Here is a 26,065-nt window from a genome sequence, read left to right as displayed (position 1 = left end):
TTTGGAGAAGGGAGTCTACAGAAAAATGAGATGAAAAATGAGATGAAAATGAAATAAAAGAGGATACTAACCTGGAGGAATATAAAAAAAATAAATAATGAAAAATGAACGAAGGGTATGTTGAGGAGGGAGAAAAGGAGGCGGCGGGGAGTGGAATAAGAAGCATCAGTGCGGGGGCCCAGAGGCCCCTGTTAAGGGGCATTATAAAAGTGGGGGAAAAAGGAAAAGGTAACTTTAAAGCAAACATACTGATCTCTCTTAGAGTTCAATAATTTTTAAACTCACGCAGCTTTGATTTTTTTTTTTTTTTTGTGTTCGATACTTGAATTTTTATTTTATTTAACAATACACACACACAGGCAAGCACAATGGGGCCTCATTGTATCACTTTGTATAAGGTAAAAATTTTTTACTCCGAAATCAGGTCATTTTTGATAGCTACTGGCGCCATCTGTTTAAACTTAAAATTCTTATCTTATCTTATCTTGTTTTTCCATTTAATTTAATTATCAGATTGTATGTGAAAAATTTATGCAAGTAAAAAAAAAAATTAAAAGAAAAAACAAAATTGCAATGATTATTTTTATGCGTTTTGTATAAATATATATATAGATGAGAATGAATTATTTTTAAGACGATGATCTGTTTTATATTGCAACGTGGGCGATATTTTGTTTAGCATGGAATTTTTTTTTTATATTGTTACTCAAGGTTCCTTGGCACACATGAGTTTAATTATAAAAACGTAAATATATACGGTTTAATTTATTTTTAGAACAATAATCATTGATGATGATATTTAAAAGTTTTGTTATTATTATTGACATTAATAAGCATTATTAAGGTAATAATGTATATTAATGTTATTTTATCATTAAGTATTGCTGAGTTAATAATTTAATGAGGTTGAGGCTAGAAACAATAAAAATTTATTATTAACAAAAAAAAAAGAATTAAAAAATTCAAGGTCAATATCAATTGTAGCTATCTTTATTATCAACTGTTGATAAAATATTACAAGTCGATAAGAACGTTGTTTATTTAACCATCAAATGATAAGTGTTTTTTTTTAAATAAGATTAAAATTAAAAAAAAAAATTAAATGAAATCTTGAAATAGATAAAAAAGTTGTTTGTAAACCTGCAAGTGTTTATACTTATAAATAGTCAATATATCAAGTTGACTTTGAAATAATATACTCTTGAATAAAAAAACATAAAAAAAAAAACTGTATTATACCAAATGCGTAGTAATTTTTTTTTTACCTTTCAAATAAAACAACATATATTGCGACTAATGTATCATCCTTAAAAATTGAAAGTTTACATATTGATAAAAAAAATATTTCTAAATAAAATAAAAATTTATATTTTTTAAAACTTTCCTTTCTTTTTCTCTCTCTTTTTTTCTGGCTATTGTTAAAAATAAATTACAGTTTTTTGTAAATAAAATTAGCCAAGGGCGAGGCAAAGACTCCAAGAGTTATTAGTAATTAAAATTGACGAGTGAAAATTTTTTCTAATGCCAATTAAAATTACATTGTAAACTTGAAATATTTATTAGAAAAAATTATGACAAGTCAATTTTAATAATACTTACAAATTTATAAAATATTTATAATGAGTTTTTAATTAATATTTTTAAATTTTTACAAAAAATTCATTTGTATAAAAATTCATTTGGATAAAAATAATTGTTTTTGACGTAAAATAATATACGCCAAAGGTGCGCCATCATTCTTCACATATATACGTATGAACATTATCTTTTTTCATCGGATTTTATCAGATAAAATAAATGATATATTTGTACTAAACACACGCGCCTATATGTTTTATTATCTTGTTGAACTCTCGGTGTTTGTATCAAGACGAAATTAGATCATTCTTGATAATAAACTACATGGTATTATAAAAAAAAAAAAAAACATTTAATTTTTTAATATTTACATCATATATCTTTGATATAATATAACTCTTTATTTCATCAAGAAAAAAAAAATTTATATTATTTTTTTTCGTAAATTCTATACATATTAATATTCGTATTTAGATGTTGTTCGGCTGATTGACCTTGACAACAATATTATGACGTTCATATCTATATAGAAACCATATCCTTGTTATTTTTTTTTTTTTATTTAATTTATGATCTTGAACTGCGGCTGGCATGAAGCAAAGTCCTCTGATCTTTTTACCTCCTGTTCTTCACTGAATATAAAAATGAAAAAAACAAATTTTATAATTTTAAATATATTTATCAAATAAATTTATCAACAAAAATCAATCAATTTATTAATTTTTTAAGCCTTAATTGATGCAAAATTTTTTTTTCTAAACACTAACTTAATTATATTCAGGCTTGAATGAATTATACCCGTCGAATACCAATGATCAACGTGCGGCTGCAAATTGTTGGCATCAATCACTTTCATTACCTCTTTTTTTTTTTAAATTCGTGGTGCGTTTTAATAATGCTTAATATCAACCAATGTCATTGCCATTCTAAAATGATTGTGTACTTACTGCGAAATAAAAAAAAAAAAAAAAAAAAAATGTCAATGTATGTCCGGGAAGTTAGTCTATTAAGAGACGAATCATTTGACATTCTGCTACTCGACACTATATTACATAAAACACTCCAATTTATACAACACACAAAATAATAATTCGTTTTATTTTTATTATTATTTAATTTTTTATATTCTAAGAATAATTGTTAATAAAAAAAAAAATCATGTTTGACTGGTATATTGAGGTCGGTATTAATCGTCAACGAGTTTCTGAACTTCCTCGTGGTACAAGTTTTTTTTTCTATTAGGTTTTTTTTTCATTTCGAGTAGCATTGATGGGTGGTAATGGCGCAAGATGGAATGTATTTCACTGGAAGACAAGCAAAAGTAACTAGTCGTTGCCTTAAACAACTTGTTGTATTTTTTTTTTCCTCTAATATCTTAGAAATTCAGTGTTATGTGTATTTTTGTATGCGTTGTTTGTGTCTTTAAAAAGTATTATTATATATTTTGTTTATTTATAATCATTGAGGATGAACGTGACTATTAAATTTTGTGTTAAAATCAAAGAATGACTAGTTGAGCTGAACCAGGGTTTTTTAAATTAATTCAACATCTATCGTTTAAAAAATATATTCTTAAAAATAAAAAAACAGGAAGAAAAAAAAATAACATTTTTTTTTTTTCTTTTTCTTCATCACGCAAGTGTAAATTTCCGGAAAATAAAGTTGACGACCGTGACCAAAAAATGACCTCTAATTTAATATAATATTGAATTAATAATAATTATTTTTATATATAATTTTTAATTTAAAAAAGGTATTGTTGATACTGACCTAGGAAATTTTCAATGTTACGTGCACTTGATATATGAAAATCTATTTTTATCATTACAAGTAGTTGGGCTTTATTAAACGTGTTATATTTTACTCGTGGTTAAATTAATTTGACTGATATATTTGATACGTCTATGCTGACTAAAAAAAAAAAATTGTCATTCATATAATACCGACTATTTCTGCAATTGTAAGCATCCGCAAATTTAATAATCTATATTTGTACATTTAAGTGAACAAAAAAAAAAAATCACGTAATGATGAATTTAAAAAAAAAGGAATTTAAATTATTACCTTTTGACTAATTAGTTAATTAATCAATTAATTTATATATTTATCTAATTTATAGCTAAAAAAAAAAATTATTAAAAATTTATTTTTAAACATATTATAGTTAATTAATTTATTTATTCAAATTATATAATTGATTTATTTTATTTACTCAATCAATTCATTAACTCACTCATTTATTTGTTTTATTTATATTACAATTTATTTTATTTTTAATGTTAAGAAAAATACTTATCTGTAATTTTATATATTTATATTATTTTATTTTTTAGTTAAATTACAATTATAATTATTCATTTGACCATGGTCTAATATATAATTATTTCATTTAAATAACAATAATTATATTTCTAGTATATAATTATTTTACTTAATAATAAAATTGAGTATAAAAATAAATAAAACAATGCTGACAATATTAATTGAGGCTAAATATATCAAAAAATAAAATAATTAAAATCGATAAGTGAAGTTATTATATTTCCAATTGACTTGTGAGTGTCATAAATGCATTATGATAGCTACTGTGAAAGTACAAAAGTATTATATCTCCTTTGAAAGTAACTTTTCCTTTATATATTCAAATAAAAAAAATCATTTTTTGTGTCTTTTATTTATTACCGCTAGTGTGTCATATTACTATCAACTCTTGACTTAATATTTTAACCATGATCTATATGGATATTGTATATTTTTACAGTTTTTCATTTTCCACTTGACTGATTTCTCAGCTTTTTTTTTTATTGTACAAGAGAAAATGCAATGACATGATGAAGAATTTATATTTAAGTTGAATTTTTTTTTCAAATCAAGATATAGTATAATTATTTTTTATAGTTCATCGAGTGAGATGATGGTTAAGTGGGCAAGAGCCCTGCCTACAGTACTTGTGGTCTAGCGTTCAAATCTTAGCAGAATCTTTTACAGTCTGATTTGAATGTTATTAATGTAGTTTTCATTTTACATTGAATTTATATAAAGTCGAACTTGATAATTGAAAGATTCATCGACGAAATTATCATGCATCTCTAGTGTTTGGGGCAAATATAATCTAGCATAGACCATGTGAACTACGCACTTAGTCTACGCCAGAATATATCTGCCTTAAACACCGTACATCTTTCTTTTTCTTTTTTGAAAAAAAGATAATGTAACACACTAAAACATATTCTATCTATTTCTTTGTCACAATTATCGATGACAACTGCCCTTTTTATATAAGGATTTATTTTCTAAAATCATACATTAAAAATTTAAAATACAAAAAATTATTATTAAAAAATTTTGTCATTCTATTGCGTTATAATCATCAAACTTTTAATTAAATTAATCCAACAGTTATAGATCAATAAAAATAATCAATTCAAAAAAAAAAAAACGAATAAATATTCATTCAATTAGAAAATTAAATTTAATAAAAAAAAAAAAAAAATCTAAAACGGTGATTATTCATTTCTTTAAAGAAAAAAAAAAAACTTTTTTTCATAAAAAAAAAAAAAATTGTATATATTATGTACAAAAGAAAAAAAAAAAGAGGTGATTGTACGAAACACCAGGCGAGGTCCAAATTCCCTAAAAAAAAGAAAAAAAAAAATTGTATTCAATGTCTGTGTAAGTATTCTTTGGCCCGGTAAAAAAGGTAAAAAAAAAAAATGTATATATAAAAAAAAATAAATATAAAGAGTGAGATCGCATTCATGAAAGCAAGTTTAAGTAGTTGGAGAGAGGAGTAGAGTGATCGTTGCCACTGGCACATTTTTCTATATACATGTATATACTTACAAATATACAAGAAGATATAATACACAAGAGACACAGTGGTGGGTCGAAGTTGTGCTACCACGGCAGTTCTCACTTGGCCGAGCTCAACGATAGATTGTATCGCGTTTATTATTCGATTTATACCGCCAATCGATTCATCATAATCATCACTTGTACTATCATACATCCACGAAAAAAAAAAAACTCAAGATATCATTTTTTTATTGATTTTTTAATTCAAAAATTGATTTAAATTTGAAAATTATTCATTAACGTGTTTTGTGATAATTATTATTTTCATTGATAAGTGTCATTGGATTTGGAAGTTTTGCTGATGATTTAAGAGGTAATCATTTTTTTTTGCTTTTTTTGTTTTGTATTTTTAAAAAATTATATATAGTTTTTTTATTTTTAAAATATATATGTCGACTTTCACTCATTCGTACTTGAGTTTGTAATTGCAATTTTTTTTTTTTTATTCTTTCGTACTTATATATATACTTTGGCAATATAAGGAGTCTAAATGAGAGTCAAAGATTATTTGTAAGACACTTGTGTGAACAACAGGTCAAGGCTCTTGATTATTTTTCGTGATCACAAGCTTCCGTTAATCTTTGATTATTAATATTTTGTATTTAAATAATTTTTTTTGTTTATGTATTTACTAAAATAACTTGCTTGTTATTTTAATGAAAAAAAAATATATATTAAAATTATTTAACAGTCTTAATCACTCAGTTTCATAATAACACGCGAGTTTAAATATATATATAGATTTTTTTTTTCTTTTTTTTCATCATTTTTTTCATTGAGAAATAATAATAACAACATTGTAATGTTTAAAAAAAAAAAATTGGTATTATTTACAAGACATGCATCACAAGTCTCGTAATTTTATCCTTTTTTTTTTATTAAAAATTTTTTTTATTTCCTAGATGAGTTTTGTAATTTGAGATTTAAAAAAAAATAAATTTATATATGTAAAGTAAATGCATTAATGGTCTATTTTTTATGATTAATTTAAATTTGTTTTTTTTTTTTATTTTTTTGATACCGCAATGACCAATAATAACTTGATCGAAATACAGGATTTCCCACGCCACATCATCAATCGATGAAAACACCCTGTTTATTAATTTAAAAAACCCACCTTTAAGTATTTTTATCAATTCACATAAAACACTCTACTTGTAGACACTTGAAAATAAAAAAATAAAAATTTATTTTTAAAAATATTTTTATACCTGTAAATACATCGTTCTCATTTTTTTTATTTTTTTTTCTATATTTTTTTATTTTTTTTTTCGACATTTTTAAACTAGTTTTAAAAATAAATTTAAAAATTTTTGTTGTATTATATATATAGTTGACGTTAAGAAGGATTATTTCCATTGCTTCATAAGAATAATTTTATCAAAAAAAAAAATATATATTTTTCAATTATTTAAATATATTTAAAAATTGTAAAATTTTTTATTTCGTAATTTACGCGGAAAATGAGATGAAGAATATTGGTTTCTTATGAAAAAATAAATTACTCACGCAATTGATAGAAGAGAGAGTAATAATTTTGGGATTAAAATTGTGTTATTGCATTATGAATTTTTTTTAATATGATTTGTTGAAAATTATAACGGTATAAGCACACATTAATACATAACGGATAATTTTTTTCCTTATTTTAATCATCATGATTCGTATATCTCTTTTAAATTAAAAAAATATATATGTCTTTTTTTTTTTCGGATCGATGCACTGTTGGTGACTTTAACTTGTGATTAGTCATGTTGATTAGCGTTTAATATTAACATTAAATATATAGTAATTTATATCACATAATTTATTTTACCTAGAAGATTCATAAAATTTATACATATATTTTTAATATAATTTTAAATTAATAAATTATATAATTTTAATTAATCATCATGAATATAATATGTTTCTTTTTTTAATTTAAAATAATATTTTTTCCTTGTACTATTATCATTTCCGGACAGAAAAAACTAAAAATTCCAAAAATTCATTTGCGGAAAAAAATTTATTAACAAAAAAAATTATTTATATAAAATAACAAATTATGTTTTTTATATAATCTTATACACTCTCAGTGAATCAACAAAGATAAGGATTTTTTTTCTTTTTTTTTTTCGCGAATATACGCGAATGATTAGACACCATCGTTTTTTTATTTTTTTATACTAGTACAAAAAATCATATTGAATAAATGTGAATCTTCAATGTGCAAATTCACAGTTTAAATTACGCAAGAGACTAATCGAAAGAGAATTATAAAATTGCCCTCTTCTCTCCTCCCCCCAACACCCCCTTCATCCAATGTATAATGAAAAAAAAAAATACTCCTTCAATACAGTCAATCTATATATTTTTTTTTCCTTCAAATAGCCTATAACAAAAGTAATAATAATAATGAAAAATAAATAGATAATTTGAATGGTGATTAAAAATTTAATATCTTTTGTGTATTACAGGTATATTAACCTTGAAAAATTTATATAATAATTTAATTTTTTTCTGCAATGATGACGACATTTAAAATATTTTTTTGAATAGACAAAAAAAAAATTTAATATTGAGATGAGAGGGCGAGGTCGTTCTGTTATTTCCCTCAATTTTTTCGAATATTATTCGAGGTCTTATCCATTGCTTTCTTTTTTTTATCTATCATACACTTTTTTTTTTTTTTTTTGTACATTTTTTATCACTCGAATTATACGGGATTCGAGTTGAAAAATAATCCATGATGGCAGAAACAAACAGACTCTTTTTTTCTTTATATTTATCAGATAGGATTTATCAATGTCATCAGACATATCGATGAATGTTTATATGAAAAAAATTAATTTATCAAAAGGAAATAGGTAAATAAAAATAACAAAAAAAAGTGCCAAAGATTTCGTGATATTGATAACGGATATACGAGGTATGATTTCTAACTAAAATGTGACTAAAATATTCACTTGAGAATTTTAAAAAATAAATACTTAAATAAATGTGTAGTCAAACATCACATCCGGTTTGATAACTTTTAGGTACTTTGAACTTTGATTTTAAATTTATAATAAATTTTTAATGGTTAATTTATTATAAATTTTTTTTTCTACATTAATATAAATGTAATGATTTTTTTTTGTAAAATTAAAATGTATTAAAACATAATTAAGATTAAATATACATTTTTTTATTTGTCATAAAACACGTAAGTTTTTTTTTTTGGCATATCTATTTACATTGACGTCTACAAGTATATTTATTGTTGAGTTACATTTATGATTTAAAAAAAAAAAAAAAATATTAAATATCAAGGATGTTAAAATTTTTTTAAAATAAATTTTAAAACATTTGGTTGAAAAAAATCACGACAAACTGATCGGTCGTTTTTGATGCCCTCCTTGACCTTCTGAATTACATATTTTTATTTTCATTTCTCTTTCTATTGCCATCAATGAAATAAAAAAAAATTAAATGCAGAATATAAATTTCGATTTAAATAATATACCTGGACAATTATTCAATAGAAAAAAAAAAAAAGAAAAATCGAAATAATAAAAAAAAATCGAAATTGAATAAAATTGTTTTTGATGTGTAGAAATTATTACATCATTATTATCAAACGACACGCGTGATTACCGGTTCAACATAATATTTGCAATAATATAAATTAACTTTACCGTTTAAAATTATTTCAATTTATTTTTTTTTTAACTTTCGATTGTAAAATTTTTTTTTTCCATTTATTAAATGATTTATTAACATCAAGATCTTGTCATGTAACTGAATGATTCAATTACTTCCAATGACATGTATACTTTAATTTACATTTTTATATTTTCCCAACGATAAATAATAAAAAAATTAAAATATATAAATTATTTGCTTGTAAATAATGGTTGAATATAAAAAAGTATATATGAAAAATTTTGAGTAAAGACAAGTAGAATGTGTGTATATTGTTGTCAACAATTCAACATGACCTCTTTTATGATAATACGTAATGCCACGACAAGCATGATGACATATACATGAACACAAATAATTCTGACATTAGACACAATCTAAACCACCTGGTGTGTTTACGTTGTGTGATTAATATCATTGTTTAATCATTTTTTTTTTAAATTAAAAATCATATACAAAATATTGCAAAATTAATTTACCTGTTTTCCATATTAATAATTAAATTGTAAAATTAATTTATAATTATAATTTACAAGATGATTAGAAATCTAAATATAAAAAATTATAATTATCTAATTTTATTAATTATAAATTAAATATATTAAATAATCAAGTTGGAAAATTCTTTTATTTTTATTTCATTTTTTTAATTTTATTTGATAAAGAACATCCATTTATTATTTTTTTTTCATAGTTAATTTATTTGTTATTTATAAATAACAATAATAATAATTTTTTAATATTATTGTAATAATAAAAATTGCCCACGTAAAAATCTGGCCCATGATATACAAAGTACATGTATAGAAAGTATATCAAATAATAAAAAAAATAATAAATTTATGTCAAAGAGACCTACTTGAATGATAAAAAAAAAATCCCACACAAATTTATTTATTTATATAATAAAAGGTATTATTATAATAAATTATTTAAATTTTTTTTTTTTTTTATTTTACAGATGTCGTCGAAGCCGCATCATAAACTGAGGTCACATCGTTGAACTAATAAGTAAGTTAAAAACAATGCAATTATATTTTTTATAAATTTAACAAAAAAATTATTTATTATTCATTTATATTTTTAAAATAAAAATATAATATTGTTGTTATTATTAGCAATAGTAATGTATAAATAAATTTATAATTGCGATTAGTTATATTAAATAGAAAATTGATTTGAATAATTTTATTTTCATGTTTACAGTTAAAAATAATTTTTTTTTTTAACGATTTCTTTAAATGGACAAACCACTTCCGACTTTCCAAGTACGCATAATACAAAAGTAAAATGCAACTTGTCTGCCTCTCTGTGATATGCGTAATCGGATATACATTTTTTATAAAAAAAAAAATTAAAATAATATTACCAAGGGTATCATCATAAGCACGTCCAAGAAATCAAAGTATCATGAACAAAAAAAAAACAACATCTTTTCCTCACCTTTGATATTACAAAAATAAATAAAAAAAAATTAATTTATTTTACTATCAAATAAAAAATCATTTATAAAAAAAGGAATTTTTTTTTTTTAGTTTTTTAATTTTTATTCTAAGAATTTTTTTTTGTTGACACGTAGTTGCAAATTTTTTATTTTCTTATATGTTAATTTTTGTTAAAAATAATAATAATAGCGTTGTTTTTTTTATTATTATTTTATTATGTTGCAAAAAAAAAGAAAAAAATTAAAAAACACAAAAAAGAGAAAATATATATACATAAAATTTATGATCGTATGTAATGTTTGAGAGAGTCGTTCTTCTTGGATAAATGAAAAAAAAAAATATATATATTTTGTTGCTATTTACAAGTTGAATTGAAATAATATTTATCATAAATTTGCTGAGATAAGTACTCAACTTATCAGTGATTTAGGACAAATAATAATTAATTTTTAAAAGTAAAAAATTGCCGAGAGAAAAACAAGATGCTGAATATTGATAAATGATGTTTTTAAAAATTTGAATATACCTATTAATAAAATAGCATAAAAAATAGTTACTAATATTTATCATTTATTGTCTTACAGATCGAGACGATTAATAAACGGCAAGAGAAAAAAAAATATTTAAAGGAGAGAAAAAATAAATAAGCTAGAAGAGAAATAAATAAATTTAAAAAAAAAAATGCGGCTATACGTCCTTGGCCTCCTGACTCTTCTGTTGCTGGTCAATGAACCCAATTCAGCAAGTGGAATTTGTACAATTTCAAAAAATGGCATACAAGCAAAATGTCAATATATCGAGGACATCAAGAATATAACAATAAATAATGAATTAAAAAATCTAAAAATTTTAAATATTGATAAAAATATATCTACTGATATATTTAATAATTTAAAAAATCTACGAAATCTTGATTTATCAAATGGTAAATTACATAAACTTAAAACAGGTTTATTTTTAAATTTACGTGAGCTACGTAGTCTAGACTTATCGAATAATAATTTGCATAATTTTTCAAGAGGAACATTTGATGGTCTATTGAATTTACAATATCTCAATCTTCATGGTAATTATTTAGATAAAATACCAAATGATACAGCTACTATGAAAAATTTAATATCCATTGATTTGAGTAAAAATAAATTAATATGTGACTGTACAACATTAAAAGAAAGAGATAATTTACTATTACGTGGTGTTAACATAACAAATAAAACATACTGTTATGGTCCTGGTAATTTAAAAGGTATAAAAATTCATGAGCCAAATAGTGATGTTATTTGTTCATTTGAAGAACAAGATGATAATATGCAAGCAGATGAGCCAGTTACAGATGAAAGTTCTGGTGAAATTGATGATGATTCATTTGATAAAATTGCTGATACAAATATACCGGATGAGGACAAAAATATTCAGCAAACATCAACGATATCAACGAACGAAAAAATTGAAGAAACGACTAAAATTCCAGCTACATTAAATGACACAACTGTTACGTCAGCAAATGACGGTATGGGTTTTTCAGAAGATATAAATACACAAAAATCAACAACATCATTATACACAGGAAGTGAATTAATTGAAAAAAATAATGATAATAAATTGGCAAATAAAGAAATGAGCGCAAATGAAGGTTCAGGTAGTGTTGGTGATGATTTATATGATGGTTCTGGTGCTGAAGGATCTGGTATTGGTACAAGTATTGTTCAACCAATTGATTGGTCAGGTGTAACTGAAACATCATCAGATAGCCCAGAAACATCAGATACTCCAGACACATCACAATCACCAAAACCAACTGAATCATCATTTTGGGCAATACCAAGTTTATTTGATTTATTTGGAACATCTACAAATACAACAAAAAATTTAGAAGAATCAACAACAGTAACAACAACAACTGATGATTTAAATTTAGATCAAGATGAATTTTTACCAGTATCAACAACAAGTAAAACACAAGAATTAACATCAACAATATCAAATAATGAAACAGTATTATTGAATGTAGATAATAATGAAAATTTAAAAACTCGTATTATTGATAATGATGAAAATCCAATTAAAATAATAAATGATAATAATGAATTACCAGATGCATCATCAGCAGTACAAACTGAAAAAAGTCATGCATCATATTATGTACTTGTTGGATTACTTGTTGTATTAACAACACTAATTGGTATTGCTGCATATCGTGGTGATTTTTGTACTAATAAAAATAAAAATAATAATAATAAAAGAAATCCAGAATTTGGTGATATTGAAAATGGTACTGAACTTAAAGATTTAACAAAATCATTAATTGATGATAATAATACAACAATAAAACCAATGATTAATAATAAAAATGGTAATAAACATGAAACAGTACCACTTGTTAATAATGAAAATGATAAATTAAATAATAAAGATATTGATGAACCAATTGCAAAATATATTGGTAATGTTAGTGATTCAAATGTTGATCCAATAAAACCACCAAGAAAATCATATTCACCAAATGAACATGATAATGATACAAATAATTATAATAATGAAGAATTTTTAAAACAAAAAAATGATAAAGATTTACTTGTTAATGGTAAACATGAACGTGATTCATTATCATCTGGTAATTTATCAAATCAATTTAATAATCAATCAAGTCCTGGTGCTCAACGTGTTAAAATAACATTACAAGATAATCCAGATAGTGTACCCAAAACACCATTGTTAATTACAAAAATTATTGGGGGTGAAAATCTAGTCAAGACATCACCCTAAATTTTTAATTTATATTTTTTTTTTTTTTTAACAGGTACTATTTGTGATTTAATAAACAAATAAATATTTATATAATTAAACAATTTGTTATATCAAAGGATAGCAAGAACTTGAAATATTATTGTTTTTTTTTTATTAACAAATGTTAATAATAAATTTATATATATCAAAGTTTAGAAATAATTAAAATTTTTTGTTTTTTTTTTAAATAAATTATCATTGATGATTCAAATTGAGTTGAGATAAAACTCTTGTGCTGAGTATAAAAAAAAAAAATACAACAAATAAACCTAGTTAATAATAATTTTTAATTGTTAATTTGTTTTTTTTTTAAATATATTTAAACTATAAATAATAAACATAATAGGAATTATTTTTTAAATTTTTTTTGTACTGACTCAAAAGTCATTGCTATAAAAATTTTATATAATAATAATAATAATAATAATTGTTAAATTTTTTTTTTGTTTTATAAAAAAAGGTTTTAGAATTTTAAAAAAAATTATGTATATTGTATTGATGAAGGCCTTATTTATATATGAATTTTAGAATATAATAAATATGAAAAAAAAAAAAAAACAATGAAATTTAATTTACAGGTAAGGTAATTTTTGTACAAAAAAAAAAAAATGATTAAACAATTGATGGTGGATTGTGAATGATAATTTCATTATCACTACTTGAATCATAAAATTGTGGTGATGTGGTACATGTTGGTCGATAAGTACCACTTCTTGGTTCTCTTGATAAATCAAAAATTTTATTTTTATCATTATTCAAATTAAAAGCCGAACGTGATGATATATTTTTATAATTATCAGAATCTTCATCATCATTTGAATGTTCATTTTTAACAATTAAAAATCTTTTTCTTTTTTTATTATTTGTTATTGATGTTTTTGATCTATTTATTCCTCTTTGAATATCATCCATACTACTAATTGGTTCATCAGAATAACTATCATTATTTTGTCGATAAATAATTGTTGATTTTCTTCTTCTTTCTCTTGATACTGATGACGTTGAATATCCTTTAATATTTTTATTTTTTTCTCTACATTTTCTATTTAAATTATCCTCACTTTTAGCGCGTTTATTTATTATTTTTTTCGATTGCATACGTCTTTTTTTAATCCATGCTTGTTGATCAAGTGATTGACCAGAATTACCAATTCCTTCAGTTGATATAGAATCAAGATGATCCAATGAACGAATTAATCTTGGTAGTTGAACAGCTTCTTCATAAGTTGGTGGTCCAATTATTTCAGCTGGATGAATTCTTGGCTGATGTTCTTGACGTCTTGATTCAATTTCTAATGTTCTATTCAAGAGAAAAAAAAATCAATAAAACTCTATATTGATCAACAACAAATTGTAAATATATAATTAAATAATTTTACCTTCGATGAAGTAATAATCTTTCTCTAGCTTCAGCTCTTTCAGCTTCTCTTATTCTCAACAATGCTTGGCTTCTTTTTGTTCTAATAGTGTGACCAATTGATACAACTGTACCAAAAACAAATACACATATAAATAATCCCATTAAAACTAGCTGATATATTTTATCTTTGTATCTTGAATCACTGACATCATTTGACCAATCAGTATAACATGCTGTTGTCCATGAATAACCAGATACATTACTTGGACTTTGACAAATTAAATTTGTTACTATTGTTTTTTCTGTACTCTTTAAATAATTATAAATCGATTCCAATTTATCACAATCACAGTGCCATGGATTATCATGAAGTAATATTTTTTGTAAATTATCATTTGATGAAAATACATCTCTTGATAAATCTTCACTCAACCTGTTACCTAAATAAATCATTCATAATTATTAATTAGCTTTTTAAAAAATAAATTTAAACAATTATTAGGCTATTTACCTGATAAATCAAGACCAGTTAATAATGGAATATTTAAAAAACTTTTATTTGTCAATTTAATTATTCTATTATTTTGTAAATTTAATGTTCTCAATGTATTTGATTCTAAACTACTATCAAATAATTCAAATCTATTTTTTCCTAAATTTAAATTCTTTATTCTCGTCATATTAATGAGACATTTATTTGATATATTATCAATTAAATTCATTGATAAATCAAGTGTTATAACTGTTGATAAAAAATCATCTGGTATTTCTCTAATATTGTTACTTGATAAATTTAATAATCTTAAATTAATATTTTCTTTGAATAATGATGAGTGTAATTGGGTCAAACTATTTCTTGATAAATCAAGTGTTTCAAGTGATGTCATTCCATAGAAAGTGCTTGAATTAATTTGATCCAAGCCATTACCATCAAGTGATAAATTAATTAACATTTTATTTCTTGAAAATATATTATCTGGTAAAAATCTTATTGAATTTTTTGATAATATTGCTTGTGTTAATGATGGAAAACCATGAAGACCAGGTCTATCTAAATTACAACCTGATGCATCAAGTTTTTTTAGCTTATCATGTCTCAATGTTTCTTTTCTTGAATAAAAAAAATTTATTAATTAATATGAAATTGTTATAGAAATTTTACAATTACCTTGTGCTGAAAATTAAATATGGATTATTAGCAAGACGAAGTTGTTCAAGTAATGGTGCACCTTCAAATGTATTTGATTCCAATATGCTCAATCGACAATTCGACATATCAAGCCATTTTAATTTATTACTTTTTATATTTCTAACAGTTATCAATGGATTGTCTTCCATATTTAATGAAATTAATTCTGGTAAGCCTTCAAGTGTCTCATTTGTTATTCTTAAAATTGCTAATAACAAGTTTCATCGTATAATTATAATTATAAACAATAGGATAAGAGTAATAATTTAATTTATAAACTTACTGCATTTATTGACATCTAAATATTTAAGTGCAGCATTTGATAATTCTTGTATATCAGTTATTGGATTTTTTCCTAATGATAATATTTTTAAATTTGGTAATCTTGTTATAACACCAATATCAATACCAACATTATGAATTTTATTTTCACTTAAATCAAGTCTTTCTAATTTCCATAATTCTCCAATATCACCAGGTAAACCAGTCAGCTGATTCTTCGCAAGATTAAGATATCTCAGCTCAATTAATCTTCCAATATCACTAACAATAATACGTAAATTATTATCTGATAAATCAAAATGTTCAACCTAAAATTAATAATAAATAATTAGCTTTAATTTAATGATAAATTTTAGTGTAATTATTTATGTATACCAAGTCACTTATTTTAGCTGGATACTCATTGAGACCTTGATGTGAACAAGTAATTTTTTTTGGCTCATTATTTAAATAACACAAACAATTAACTGGACAATATGAATAAATTTTTTTTAAATTTATTAATAATAATATTAATATTATTTTATTCATTTTTTTTGAATAATTATTTGGGCGTATACCAACGTTTCTCTTCACCACAACATGAAAAACTAAATCAACGATTTATCTCTGTTACAAGGTATATACACAACACCTTATCTCGACATAGATAAGTCATTGTGTTGTGTCAACTTTCATCATCAGATTGTAGATAATAAAATACACATATAAAAAAGAAAAGAGGTATTTAAAAAAAAAATTAAAATTAGATTGGTAATCTTGTGGAAAATGCAAAAAAAAAAAAATAATAAAATAAAATAAAATAAATAAAATAATAATACCATATTGTTGAATTTTTAAAAAATGATATTGTGTAGTCATCCAATGAGTTGTCATGTATGTCCATGTATTTCAAATTATAAGCTCTACTTTGGCTGACCCATGCGGATATTTTTATTTTCCTTTTACTCGTGGGTTTCTCAATAAGCTGTGATATGAAATGAGTGTCTTCTTCTAGGGTTTTAAATCCCACTGGACATCTCAACCAGTATTATTTTCTATTTATTTATTTTTTTATAACAAAAAAAAAAAAGGATAAAATTGATAAATAATTTTCTATTTAAAAGTTAAAAATATAGCAAAAAAAAAATTGAATAATCTTTTTTGTTGTTGTTTTTTTTAGGTGGTGATTGTTATGCTGTATTTTTTTTTTTTTTTAACATATATTTGTTTGAGGGAGTTAGTGAGGGACCAATGGCAATGTGGTAACACCCATTAAGAGGGTGTGAGCAGCTTAGCCAGCGCCGGCGCTTAGCCTCCGGCTTATCCAACAACCAGTGGTTGTGTGTCCTCATAGCTAACAACCTCTTGAAATTCAACCACTACCTGTTGATTATCTGAGGGATGTCTTAACATATCCCCTCTTTATCATTAATATATTTTTTATACATGAAAAATAAATAAAACGATATTTGTCCGACTAAATATAGAGCTATACTACTGTTTATAAATTTAGTCTATCTTTTAAATTGAAAAAAAAAATATATTTTATGTGTAATTAAAATTCGATTAGATACAAAAAATATTTATCATTGTATTCATAAAAAAAATTTCATGGCATTGTTGAAGATAGATAAAGAAAAAAAAAAAAGAATCAAGGCAAAAGTCATGGAGTTGTGAAGTTAGTATATCGACAAGTATTAAGAATGAAAGAAAAGAATGAGGGTTGTGAAAGACGATGAAGAAAAATAAGAATTCAAAGTAAAAAAAAAAAAAAATAGGGAGAATCAAAGTGGATATAATAATATTGCAGCAAAAGTATCTCGCTATCTTTTTGAGGGTGTTTTTCTTTTTTATATATATATATATTTAGTTAGTGTGAGAAATGAGAAAAATAAATAAATAAAAACTACTGTCATATATATTTTTAACGTCTTCATTTCCGTTGTGGACTATTCCGGAAATAGCATGACGATACCTCGCGGTGTTTCAAGTATTGATCAGTTTTGGAAATCGATTGTATAAAACCCACCCACTTATTGCCATCACTGGACGAACAAGACTTGGAAGCTTTAAACTCTCCTCTAGCCACTTTTACCCCACAAATTGGAAAGCGTCTAGAAGCTTTGAACTCCACCCATTTTATCCATCAAACTTATCCAACACCTTTTTTTTTTTTGCTATTATTATTATTTATTTCTTTATCTAGTTTTTTATTTTTATAAGAGAGTAAATGCAATGACATAATGAATAATTTAAATTGAGGTTAAATTTTTTTTCAAATCAATAATAAAGTATAATTATTTTTGTTAGTTTAGCGAGTTAGCTGATGGTTAAGTCGGCAAGACACCTCTGTTTTCCGCTTTGTGGGTTTCGAGTTCAAATCTCATATGAATAAAGTTCATGATGGTATGTAAATTACTATTAATTTAGTTGAGGAATGTCCACTGCTGATTGGGGCAAATATAATCTAGCATAGACCATGTGAACTACGCACTTAGTCTACGCCAGGATATATCTGCCTCAAACACTGGATACCTCTTTTGATTTTTTTTTTTTTTTTAAATATAATGTACCACACTTACACATAATATTCTATCTATCTCTCTTTCACAATTGACTGTTTTTTTTTAAATAGAAAAATAAAATAATTAAAATAACAAATAATAATAATTAATAATTATTAATTTAAATATTCATTATTATTATTTTAAAATTAATGTTTTTTACTTGCATATATACAAATTTACCCCATCTTTACTTCTTAAGCTTTTCGGGTATAAATAGCAGCTTATCTTTTGTCAGCTTCAACATCAAAATATACACACAGTTTTATGCACAAAGCCAAGCCTCAAAATACGATACATCTAGTACATTACTTTTATTTATTTTCTCTTTTCCACAAGCTTTTATATAACCAACCCCTTTTTTCTTATTTTTTCATTGTACCCGGGTATAAAGGGGATGCAACATTCTTTTGAAATGTGAACTCATAATTGGTGTGACATGTTTTTAAATCAAATTTCTTCATGTTGATAATATTAATTTTATCAAATATATTTAAATTTTAAAACAAAAAAATTATTACAATAATTTAATTGTTATTTATTTTGATGTATATTATATATTTATCAACACAATGAGAATTGAAATAAATCTGTATTAAAATAATGATGAATAGATGGTAGAATGTTTGTGGTTCAATGCGCCCTTAACGAGATCAAGCTTTAGACTGTCTTCAACCTGTGATAGAATGATGAGAATACACGTAAATATATATATTATATTGGTACGAAAGGTGCACATCTGTCCTGGCTCCCAAACCTTAAACCCCATCGACGACATCACCCAAACCTTACTCGACTTTGCCTTACTCTTCATCTCTTTCTCACATTGTATATATACACCACCCCCGCCATTGAGACTTTAAAACTCTCTTGTCATTCACACTGTCTATTGTCTAATCGTCACATTCACGACCCATTTTCTTCTCTCACATATACATGTACTTTCAACTCACAAACAAATCCCTATTTTTCATTTTTTTTTTTTCTTTTACCTCCATCCAGTTGTTTTATTTCTTTTCTTTATCTTATTTTTCAAATACTTTTTTTTACTTTTTGTCAGATACCATACACAGCTTAAATTACAGAAATTGAAATTGACGTGATTTTTTTTTTCATTCTGAATAAAAGTTATTTTAAATATTTTATATTTTTTTTTTATTTAATTAAAATAAATGTTCTAGGCACCAAATATTGTCACGTTGACTTGTATTTTACCTAAAAATATAATCAAAAAATAAAAAAGCTTAATAATAAAATAAATAAAAATAAAATATATGTATATTGTATAATAAATAATGAATAATTTAATGCTGATTCATGTGATAAATTAAAAAGTCATATAATAATTTATTGAACCAAGTTTAAAGATGAGCAGTTTAGCCTCGAGGGTAAATATAAGATAATAATTGTAATATAGACATGCAATATATATATTCATACTCACCGGTTATTTTCAATTATCCCTGAAGGTTTTGCCCGTTCGTTACTTCTTCCAACCCTCTCCCCAATACCCATCATCTTCTTCATCTTCTTCTTCTTCTAGTTCTTCTTGTTCTTCTTCATTTAAACATTGTGCATCGTCTTTTCTCTCACCCATGGGTAAAATATACTCATTTTATAATGTATGCGAGTAGATAAAGACACGTATATATATATAGCTTCGTAGACACTGTAAGATATTACACAGTGAAAGTGGTACAACCACCACCACAACCTACCATCATCATCGTCACCACCACCCAGCGAGAGGGGTGCCCATAACTTATCGCAGATTTAAGGCTCTTAGACTTAAGGGACTCTAATAATAATATAGCGCCATTGCCGACGGTTCATGGAAATCGCGTGGTGCGCGAGGCCCGGTTCGTTGGCTCAACCGGATTATTGTTATTAGATTTTTTTTTCATTTTTTTTATTTTATTTTCTTTGCAAATGTCGATCCTGCAAGTCTTGCAAAATTATATCGTCTATGAAATTTTCTTACTTTGGATTAATTTAATTAAAATTACAAATCTTATATATACATTTAAAAAAAAAAAATATTTTTTTTTAAGTAGAAAACTCAATCATTGGTCAGACACAAGTATTATTATTTTATTTTTGTTTTGATTATTTTATACGGAAGGAAGTATAAAAAAATAAGAAAAAAATAAAATTATCTTTATGAAGAATAAGATGATATGGTAGTAAACAAAAGCCGACGATAAATTTGGCAAGTTGGAGAATTAATAAAAGATTACACAGCACGGTTGTATGACGGTAGCCATGAAGAGATAAGACCGGTGTGTTTCTTTCCTTTCGTTTTATTTTCATTCTCCTTAACCTCATGGTTATATTTTTTTTTTTTTTGTTATTTTTGAAGGGGGTTGAGAGATGATACTGTACAGAAATAAAGCAACAATGTATTTATGTATATGTATACACATATTTAGAAAATAAAAATAAGAGAGAGAGAGGATGTATCTCTGTTGGCATGCTGTCTTGAGACCAAGACCGCGGTGCACAACTAAATCATCGGATATCTTACCCATAATACATAAACCACCCTTCAGGCTTATATTCTATGTGCTATCTTATTGCAGACAAAGATGCCAGCTGGTTTAGCAATAAAACTCTTATATGACTGGTAAATAAATTTCAAAATATAACTAAATAATTTTTTATTTTAGCATAGATTGTACAGAAAATAAATATAAATAAAAAAAAATAATAAATGACAAATTAAGACTGCTAAATTTTCAATCCATTGACAATCAAATTTCTGACATTGTTGACATCATGTAGCTTCAAAGATGAAAATATTTCTTCCCCTAAAATTAACAAATAAATAAATATTTATTTATAAATTTTTTTAAATGATTATAAATGTTTACTTGTTAATTCCACCTTGGGGGATATAAGAAAAAAAAAATACAAGATATATTTAGATATACACACATTGCCAAAAGGACATGAGCCTTAGCAATATTATTAATTGGCCAAGAAGAAGATGAAGAAGAAGAAGAAGAAGATGATGATACTATTGATGAAGAAGAGGAACATAAAATAAGAGAGAAATTGATGGATATACAAATGGCAAGTGTACAAGGATCCCTTCTTGAATATCATGGGGTAGTTATTTGAAAATCCTTTGATGTCGACCATGGTCCATTTCATATCACATAAGGGGATGTGGTTGTTAATTAATTAATTGACAATTTATTTATTTTTTTACGTCTTAATACATGCTCCATTAAATAATCTTAATTTATATTTATCTTTTATATTCGTAAAATTGACATAAAATTACAACAGATATGGACAAATAATAATATATGAAACATGCGTATGCATTTACTTTGTGTGGTTTAAGTGTAAATTAAGTCAGTGGTATTAAAACGATGGAAAATATAACCAAGTGATGCCAGTGTGGTGGTTCTGTGCCAACTACTTTCATGATCTATGGGGGATTACTAAAGACAGTATTTCTTCATAACAGTTTCTTGGGTTTCTTGGTACTCTTACTTGGCTATAACCACCACCCACGATATTACCTCCCTATTTACCTCTCCTCTTTTTTTTTTTTTTTTTTATTTTTCCTCCTCAGACTTTTCTTTATACAGACACACACCTATCTCTTATTCTTCTTACCACTTTGAGCTTTTTTTTTTTCTTGACTTTTTACACTTGCATATAGCAAAATGATTTCGTTTATATTTTTTTTTTTTTTGCTTTAAAAAAAGACAAGAAAAGATAGAGATATATAATCTTCAATGTAAAATAAAATATAGAAATATATATGTATCTTTGTTTGATGGTAAAATCATATGAAAGATATATATATAACACTCCTGTGGTGCTTGCTTTCTTAGGTCCAATGGAAAGAGGGTTTTTGCTTGTATCTTAATAACATTCATGAGCTCAGATATACCCAGTCAGATTTATTACCCCAGTAGCAACGAATATCGCGAATATTTTTACCCATACTTTCATACAATTTCCACATAGTATTCTTAATTTTATTTTCATTTTTTTTATTTTTATTTTCATTTCAATTTACGGGTTTAATAATTATCATTATTTTTTTCTATGTAGTGTTTTAATTATTTTTTAATAATAATTCACAAGTTTTTGAATACTTAAAAAAGCTCAAAAAAAAAAAAATAACATCTATGTTATAAACTGAAACGTTTGCTAGTTATTATTATTATATTAGTTTGAAGAAGGTTTATGTAAGTACCATTTCTGTTACAAGCTAAAAGTCAGAGGACAAGGCAATACAGATTTATTTCTATTTAGCAAAAGCACTTTACTTTATCGCAGTCCAACCAGCCACAGCAAAATATACATTACTTGATACAAACTTTGACCGCATGTCCAAAAATTATTATTATAAATATATTTATCCATTAAAAAATATTTGCAAATTCAACAAAAAATGATAAATCTACTTTATCAAATATTTGATAAAAAAAATTTCAATATTCTTATTTATTTTCGTTCATGTATAACAATAGATAAAATAAAAAAAAAATATATTTATAAGAGGAGATATAAACTCAAGTAGAGACAAGAAGATGAACAAGTAAAAAAAAAAAAAAAGGATTTTGTTTGGTCAAGCGTATAAGAAAGCTCAAATCCGGATTGGTATATTGACCTTTTTGACCACATCAGCCAAGACTCTTGACCTGTTCTTTTTATAAAAAATTCATTTTTCATCTATTTAAAAATTCATATATATATTTATATGTAAATTAAAAAAAAAATTTATATAGGTATACATTATATTTTCTTGTTAATTCATAAAGAGATTATTCATATTATACAAGGCTAACCTAATTATAAGTTTTTTAGTTGATGGTAGTATAAGTTGTGTTAAAGTTAGGTAAAATTTTCAAAGTGTATATACGTAGTAAGATTTTCAAAGAATATGAAGTATATGTAATAACTGGCCAACGAGGCTTTTGCACGATCTTAATACTGTCTTAAGCTCCTCTCTCTTGCAAAACATAAATTATGTATCGTTTGGGTTGCGTAAGACGCCTGAATTTTCAAAGCACCTGGTTCACTTGTCGTCTTACTTACTTTCTCATTTCATATTTTACAATATTTTTTTATATTATATATTTTTTTTAAATATCCATTATTATAAATACACATGTGTTGACATTATGAAAATAATATTTTCATAATTATTTTACATAAAAAAATAATATACATATGATGCTGGATGATAAATCCTTGGACCCTAAATTTTCTCAAAGTCTATAAGGGTTAAGGAATTAACTGAATGCCTTGGTACTGAAGAAGACTACAACGAGGGCTTAGTAACCCACGATCTGAAAAGCTTTTTGCAAAAGAGAATGATAAGAATAGAAGTAAAAAAAAATGGAAAAAAACAGAAAAATTTCAAGAAGGAGGAGGGTGATAGCCCTTGGCGAAAGCTATTACAAGGATTTCTTTTATTTACGATCGCGAAAAAAAAAAGAAAAAATAACAAACCCCTTGGGTACTTATTTTTTTTTTCTTGATTCTTTGGTTGTCCACTTGGTATATCATACTGATCCAAGTATGATCGTATACACTTCAGGATTATAATTCATGTCTAAAAATAAATACCAGTTAATTCCAAAAATGACTCTTTATTTTGTAGATCAATTAACAAGGAAAAAAAAAAGGATATATAAATTGCAAAAAAAAAAAAACATAATAATATTAAATCTCATTTAATCCTTGTACGTGATTTTTATATTATCTTGAATTTTGTGTTACTTTATATAAAATTTATTTTATATCATAAGTAAAATGATAAATTCCATAAAGCAAGTCATAAATTTCTCATTAATTCAGTCACTCTGGAATAAAAATATAAGAGGGAGATATTATTATTTGAAATCTTTCGTTATAAGTCAGGGATTAAAGAATGAAGAAAATAAAAAAAAAAAAAAAATGAATTTTCAGAAAATTGGTAGAGATTCCAAAGCTCAAAGAATATAATGAAAAAAAATAATAATTTATGCATAAAATATTATTTAATAATTATTAAAAATAAATTGGTAAAAAAATTTATTTATTTATTTAAAATTTAGAATTATAATCAGCTAGTTAAATAGTAGTTAAAATAATTTATCATTATGATATTATTTATTAACCCCTTGAGAATATCAGGACAAAATTAATTAAAATTTTAAATATATTTAAAATAGATAAAAAAATAAAATAAATATATAAATGTCAAATTAATAATCAATAATAAAATTATGTAAAATAAATGAAATTATTTCGACATCCGACATTTATTTGTAATAATAAATATTTATTGATTTATTATTATGATTATATTGATATTTATGTCCGGTTAAAAATAAATATTGAATAGTGAATATTGTTGACAAGGCTTGTAACATATCCAAAAGACCAAAAGATAGTCGTTGAGTAAAATTGTTATAGACTTCTTGTGGGTGAGACAAGAGGATATTTCTGTATATTCAGTTATTATTCAGGAACTTTGGTGACAGCTCTCCGGATAGAAAGATAAGAACGTTCACTGAATACCAAACATTTTCACAATGAAAGGAGTCAGGTGTGTGTCATATATATATATATTTTTTGTGTCCCAGTATCATCTATATAGATTTAAAAATAAAAAAAAAAAATAAGATTTTTTATTTAAATTTCTATATAATTCAACTATCACCCTCACAACTTTTTGACAAATTATAATCAGATATTAGAATTTTTATATTTTTTTATTACTTCATCGTATTTTTTTTTTTTACATTATGTACTGAAAATTTAAGGCTGTTTAAAAGTCCCATTGTATATGAATTTTTTAGTAAAAAAAAAAAAAGATTTAATATTGTTTTGTTTTTTTAAATTTCAAATAGTAATTATTATATTTAAAAATATCCTTTAAATAATTATAAAACAAGAGCTTTAAAAATAATTTAAAATACAATATTTCGATTAAAAATTTCGAAATACAATTCGAAAAAAATAAATTTATATAGAAATTTTAAAAATATTTTTTTATCAATTGATTATCATTATTTTATAAAATTACTAGAGAAAAAAAAAAAAAATAGGATAAATGTACTTTAAGAAAATAATAAGATGTTTTAATTGGACAAATCCGCCTATCCTCATTAAATCCAGTATTCAACCACGCAATATTCACTCATCTCTCTTTTGCCATATTTCTCAAGCCCTTATCATAAACGACGATATCCTGTCATCTTTGTGTTATTCCTATACTTTGGCTGAAATTGAAAATCTTCGATCCCCTGTATTTTTTTTTTATCTATGCGGATACAAGACTTACCTTTTTCTTTGTTAAAAAAGTTTATTTTTTTTTTTCATTTTTTTCTTACTGCCAATATGT

The 26,065-nt window shown here is 24.3% G+C and overlaps 2 protein-coding genes across 3 annotated transcripts; one reads left to right on the top strand and one right to left on the bottom strand.

The window, feature by feature from the left end:
* The first annotated feature begins 5,344 nt into the window (after nucleotides 1–5,344).
* LOC122855300 (platelet glycoprotein Ib alpha chain-like) lies at nucleotides 5,345–14,186 on the top strand. Of its 2 annotated transcripts, none has more exons than XM_044156559.1 (3): nucleotides 5,345–5,746; nucleotides 10,061–10,110; nucleotides 11,129–14,186. In XM_044156559.1, exon 3 carries the CDS (start codon nucleotides 11,226–11,228, stop codon nucleotides 13,308–13,310), a length of 2,085 nt encoding a protein of 694 aa, XP_044012494.1. In that variant the 5' UTR covers nucleotides 5,345–5,746; nucleotides 10,061–10,110; nucleotides 11,129–11,225; the 3' UTR covers nucleotides 13,311–14,186. The 2 variants fall into 2 exon arrangements, with proteins under 2 accessions (XP_044012494.1, XP_044012495.1); XM_044156560.1 differs by having other exon boundaries at nucleotides 5,421–5,746; nucleotides 10,061–10,114.
* LOC122855299 (leucine-rich repeat-containing protein 15) lies at nucleotides 13,129–16,745 on the bottom strand. The gene is made up of 6 exons (XM_044156558.1): nucleotides 16,538–16,745; nucleotides 16,164–16,470; nucleotides 15,860–16,088; nucleotides 15,203–15,801; nucleotides 14,711–15,131; nucleotides 13,129–14,631 (listed from the first exon to the last, which is right to left on the bottom strand). Exons 1-6 carry the CDS (start codon nucleotides 16,691–16,693, stop codon nucleotides 13,944–13,946), a joined length of 2,400 nt encoding a protein of 799 aa, XP_044012493.1. The 5' UTR covers nucleotides 16,694–16,745; the 3' UTR covers nucleotides 13,129–13,943.
* Between the last annotated feature and the right edge of the window lie 9,320 nt (nucleotides 16,746–26,065).

The sequence above is a fragment of the Aphidius gifuensis genome, linkage group LG4 (genome assembly GCF_014905175.1).
Source record: "Aphidius gifuensis isolate YNYX2018 linkage group LG4, ASM1490517v1, whole genome shotgun sequence".
NCBI classification, from domain to species: domain Eukaryota; kingdom Metazoa; phylum Arthropoda; class Insecta; order Hymenoptera; family Braconidae; genus Aphidius; species Aphidius gifuensis.
The sequence above is the reverse complement of the archived record's forward strand: the minus strand, read 5'-3'. Positions and strand labels throughout refer to the sequence as shown.

Bases quoted from the DNA above. Each gene is read 5' to 3' on its own strand.
- LOC122855300 (XM_044156559.1), top strand. From the start codon at position 11,226: ATGCGGCTATACGTCCTTGGCCTCCTGACTCTTCTGTTGCTGGTCAAT.
- LOC122855299 (XM_044156558.1), bottom strand. From the start codon at position 16,693: ATGAATAAAATAATATTAATATTATTATTAATAAATTTAAAAAAAATT. The intron at 16,089-16,163 runs GTAAGTTTATAA...ACTTGTTATTAG, and splicing joins TTTAGATGTCAATAAATGCA to CAATTTTAAGAATAACAAAT. The intron at 14,632-14,710 runs GTAAAATTATTT...TCTCTTGAATAG, and splicing joins AGATTATTACTTCATCGAAG to AACATTAGAAATTGAATCAA.